Source organism: Nothobranchius furzeri, chromosome 11 (assembly GCF_043380555.1).
Source record: "Nothobranchius furzeri strain GRZ-AD chromosome 11, NfurGRZ-RIMD1, whole genome shotgun sequence".
Lineage (NCBI taxonomy): Eukaryota > Metazoa > Chordata > Actinopteri > Cyprinodontiformes > Nothobranchiidae > Nothobranchius > Nothobranchius furzeri.
This window is the reverse complement of record NC_091751.1, coordinates 64,765,002-64,770,177: the sequence shown is the minus strand read 5'-3', so window position 1 is coordinate 64,770,177 and position 5,176 is coordinate 64,765,002. Positions and strand designations below refer to the sequence as shown.

The 5,176-nt window shown below is 43.7% G+C and overlaps 1 protein-coding gene across 4 annotated transcripts in view; it reads right to left on the bottom strand.

Moving 5' to 3' along the window:
• LOC107384313 (amyloid beta A4 precursor protein-binding family B member 1-interacting protein) overlaps window positions 1-1,325 on the bottom strand; it is a 14,877-nt gene extending 13,552 nt beyond the window's left edge. For all 4 annotated transcript variants that reach the window (XM_070556133.1, XM_070556135.1, XM_070556136.1 and 1 more), the window contains exon 1: window positions 1,119-1,325. In XM_070556133.1, coding sequence (XP_070412234.1) covers window positions 1,119-1,178 — 60 coding nt within the window. In that variant the 5' untranslated portion in view covers window positions 1,179-1,325. The remainder of the gene's footprint in view (window positions 1-1,118) is intronic.
• Between the last annotated feature and the right edge of the window lie 3,851 nt (window positions 1,326-5,176).

The following is a 5,176-nucleotide window of genomic DNA, read 5'->3' as shown; positions in this document are numbered from 1 at the left end:
ATATAGATAGTTTTATTTTAATGTGAGGATAATTCAGATTTTCAGATTTCAGATTTATTGGCCAAGTAAAAGTACATTTACAAGGATTTTGGCTTCGGTAGATGTTCGCTCTCTAAAACAGACAACAACCACAATAAATGAGAATAAAAATACCTAAAAACACATAAGAACATGTATACCCACACACACACACACACATATCCATAAGCATACTGAATAAGTATTAAAAAAGTATAATAAAAGGATGGTAAAATAATCTACAGATTCAGGAGAGAAATAGCTGAAGGAAAGAAACTGTTCTTGTGTCTGGTAGTTTTTGTGAACAGTGATCTATCGCGTCTGCCAGATGGGAGGAGATGGAAGAGAGTAGATGCAGGATGTGTGGCATCCTGGACAATATTCACTGCCTTTTTCCTGGTCCTGCTGATGTACAGTTCCTGGACAGAGGACAGCTGGGCACCAATGATTTTTCCTGCTGTTTGTTTTATTTAGTAAAAGGCTTCAGTCTCAGCTTGTGCTCTGGATACGTTTATAATTACTAATTAGTGGAAAAAGGACTGAATAAACAGCAACACTCGAAAAACGATTTTCATTAATTTGTCACGTTCTGCCCCTGCCTTCCTGACTGTGTCTCTCTCCTGCCCTGATTAGCCCTTATTGTTCTCACCTGCCCCTCGTTAACCTGCCCATGTGTTCCTGATTTCCCTGTGTATTTATACCTCCCTCCTTGTGCCAGTCTTTGTCAGATCATTGTTGTTTGTAGTCACCGTTGTTTTGTTCCTGTCGTTCCCGTTCCACCATTAAAACCATTTTTATTTTTCATCCGTGCCTGCTTCCCTGCCTCCTGAACTCTCCACCACACATGGTCCTTCACCTCCACTCCACTCAACATGACATAATTTTTATCTTTTGGGGTGAAAAATGTCACATTTGTTCCCGTGGAGGAGGTGGAGCACAAAACCTTTACTTCTACCATTTAGTTGTTAGCGATTCCTCACTTTTAGTGACTGAATAAATGTGTGTGTGGTGACTGGGAGGAATTAGCAAATGTTAATATAGAATTATGCTCATCTTTGAGTCTTTAATAAAAAAGGGGCCGCTCAGAAAAGCCTTCTCACCTGTGAGAGATCCTCAATCTCCCCGAGCAGATCACTGAACATGACGTCTATGTCATCCATCTGCCAACAGGAGAGTGAGATTTTAGCAGCTTTCAAGTGAAAAGGCGAGAACCGGACGGGTCGTTCATGACGGAACCGACCCTACCCCTCCCTCAACACCAGGAACTGAAAACTTTCAGTTCAGTTTAAATCCAGTTTCAGGAATATTCTGTTTCAGATCTCTTTCATACTTGGACGAGCTTCCTAAAGATGTTTGCACAACTTAATCAGATAGGTCTGAAGAATTTTTGGAACATTTATATTAATTAGAGATGTGGGCGGTGGTGGCTGTGTGGTGAGACCTGGTGAGACAGCAGCTCCTGCTGTAATAAAACACTGATGCTCGCCATAACCCCTGTTCTACAACATTCATCCGTTCATCCGTCATGTTCTTTACATCTATGGGCCATTCCCATCTGTACCGGGTCGGCCCGGGCCGGGTAGCGTAGGTTGTTTACATATCTTGGTGGCCTGGTATTTTTCCGGGCCAACCAAGGCTCATCCTCAGCCCTCTTCTCGAGGGGGTCTGCTTCAGGCCGACCAGGGCCAACACACCCACTGCTGACAGCAAATTCACACCTTCCATTAGAGCAAGCCTCTGATTGGTGGGTAGAATCAGCCCACATGGGCTTAAGACAAGGATGTGTGGAATCAACCGGGCCAGGCTGGGGCCGACTGGGGCTACCCGGCCCGGGCCGACCCGGTACAGATGGGAATGGCCCACTACTCTCTCCTAGCTGAAGAAAAAAAACCCACCTTCATCCAGATCCAGGATTTTCCTATCTGATTTCGGCATCTGGGTTTTTCCACATGGAGCGAGCGTCTTGGCAGCTTTAGGTTGAAAATGGGTCTTTCATGTGTTCTTGGCTCAGGAGGTCAACAGAGGAATGAGCTTTCTGCTGATGCCAGCTGTGTGTGATGTGGTTATGGATGACAAAGGCTTTAAAGAGGTGAAACAGTAAACACAAGATGTGTCCGCCTGCCCGGAATAAACGGTTTCTAAAGTACTATTTTTGGTCATGAGGGCTACCACCCAGCAGGGTTCGCCTGGTTTTATTCCGTGGGTGATGAACAGGCTTCTGCAGAACTGGATGACCTACTGATGAGGTGATTCAACTCCTCAATTTGGTGTGCTGGAGCAGGAAAACAACTAACACATGCTGGAAAGAGGCCCTCCAGGTCCAGGATGGGACACCGATGACACAAGGAGAAGCCTGTTTATTTTGGTTTTTAGTAGTTTTGTGACATTTGGGGTTGTGACAAGTCTGTCAGTCAGCAGCTAAAGACTTATGGAGGCTCTCCTTTCCTATTTCCACTCTCACTCATCTTCTTAATAGCTTTTTCCTCAGCGGGGTCGCTGGGAGCGGGTGCTTGTCTCCATCAGTCATCATCTTTGTATCGGACTCAGCCATGAATCTGCATTTCAAACTGATGACAGTGGGATGGGTTTATTTAGAGTTGCTGAACATGATGAGCAATTGTTTTTAAACTAGGTGGTTTTCATCAGCCATGACAGGGTACTGCTGCTTCTCACACATCAACAACACTAGAAACCACCATCAGACAGGCAGGCAGGCGAACGGGCCAAAACCCGAGTCCAAAAAGTGATTTATCCAGCCTCAAGTGCATGGAAACAATCCAAACGCTTTCCTTGTTGACAGTAAACTGATGTGTTTGCACACTTTATGTTGTGCAGAGCTTCTTGCTGTTTTTTAATTAGTTGCACATCCTTCTCCTGGCTGCTGAGGGAGAACATGTGTTTGTCTTAAACGTCGCTGATGTGGCTCCTTGAGTATTTAACTCTTACATGGTCCAGTAGGAGAGTAGAGATGTTAGGAATCCTGCAGGAAGCTTGATCAGAGGTGTGATTCAAAACCCAGAAACTTAAAGACTTCTTCCAAAGCTACATGGAAACACGTGAGACACCGAAATACCAACAAGAGCGAAAAGTCTGGACCTAATCCCAAAGAGTTCTGCACAGTTCGCAACACTTCTACGTTTACCAGAGGTGCATTTTAATTTACTGTTCATGTAAACGAAGGAAAGCACCCATGAGTGTCTGTGCTTTCATTTAGAGTACAGAGGTCTTACCTTTTTAGAGTCCTTCCTGAATGTGTGCAAAGGCTGAAAGGCTCTCGGGTCACTTTGCAGATTAACCACACGCTCACATGACTTTTAGCAGACAGCTGAACTTCCTGAGAATTCAGGAAGTCGATCTCGGATGAAGCAGCGTGAGGTTTATTAGTTTATCTCTGTTTATATGTGGTTTTAGACAGGCGCAGCAAAGACAGCAGCTCAACCGACTCATGCTCCAGTCTCATTAAGGTCATTTTTGTGCTTGATAACATCATCTTAAGTCGTTTCATCTCCAAAGGTGAGGAGATCACCTGAGTTTCAGTGAAGTCCATCCAGATGAGGTGAAACCATCACTGCTCAGACATCTAGACAAATGTTAGAGCTGAAGCCCTGGCTCATCTGTATTCTGATGCGTTCAGAAAGGATTAAACTGGAGTCTGACATGTTTATGTTTATTTACTTGGCAGACACTTTTATCCAAAGCGACGTACAATTATTAACCTGTAGGGCATGTTGTGATCTGTGGGGGAAACCGGAGTACCCGGAGGAAACCCACGCATGCATGGGGAGAACACGCAGCTCCACGCAGAAAGGCTGCAGCCGAGTTTCTAACCGGCAACCTTATTGCTGCGAGGCAACAGTGCTAACAACTGCACCACCCAAGACATCAGTGTTGAAATTAACAGATTCCGTTTGTCTCCATGTTTTTTATTTTTGGTTTTCTTTAAAGATGACAGAAGCAAAAGTTAATCAGCACAAACCCAAATTCTACTTCTAAGTAAATCAAATTGGACATTTTAAAATGTGATCTCATTCACAGCTAATTCAAAAGTGTTAATTTTCTGGTGTTGGTACAATTTAACACCAAGAATAGTTAATTTAACACTAAAACATGTTATATAATCGATATGTAACACTGACATGAGCAGTGGCGTGTCCAGATCTTTTAAAATGGGGTGGCCCAGGTGAGGCACAACTTTGTGCATGGGTGGCACCAATGGTTATGCTATTTTTGTTTTACCTCCAAGCCTTTTTTGGACAATGAAAAGCCTATTTAAAGGTAAATTAGTGTGGTGTCGCCTGGGGTGGCCAATCAGATTCCAAGGGTGGCATGTGCTACCCCAGGCCACTCCCTGGACACGCCCCTGGACATGAGAGTTAAAACCCAGTGTTAAAAAAGGAGTGTTTCCTGATCAACTCTGTAGGTGTTATTTTGGAGAGAATAACTCCTGAAAATCTAACTCTGAACTCCCACAGCAGCTGTAACACCTGCAGAGTTAATTTGTAGACTCCACCCTTTTATTCTAAAAGTTGGACTGGTAGCGACCGATTGGCTGCAGAGAGTTGCAGGAGCTGCAGTGGGTGAGGTGCATTGTGGGTTGTCATGTTTTTAGTTAGTTCTATTTTGGGGTGTTTATGCATGTTTATTTTGGGGAGTTGTGTTGTTCTTAGTTAGTACTTTGTTCACTGTTGCAAATGTGGTTTTACTTGTTATGTCGTGTTTGTACCGTAAGCGAGGAGTTCGGTCAAAAGAATGGGACCACTGTGTGTTCCTCTATCACAATAAAAATGTGGTGCATAATTCATACTACATCCTCAGGACTCTACTTCTTGTGATCCTCTTCCATTGACTGATTGCAGTCATGAGGTGTACAAGATGAGTTAGCTATTGCTTTTCAGTGTAACTGTTAGCTTCCTGGCATGGCACACTGAAAAGTATAAAAATTCATTAAATCATGGTGGTTATTGGTAATTTGAGTGTAAGCTGACTCTGAAAATTAACACTGGTTGTAGTGTACTAGTGATGGGAATTCCGGCTCTTTTTAAAGAGCCGGTACTTTTGGCTCAGCTCACCAAAAAGAGCCGGCTCTTTCAGCTCCCAAGTGGTTCCTCAGATTTTCTGTTGCGTAGAGTACATTTATAACCAAAATAATGCAAAACTA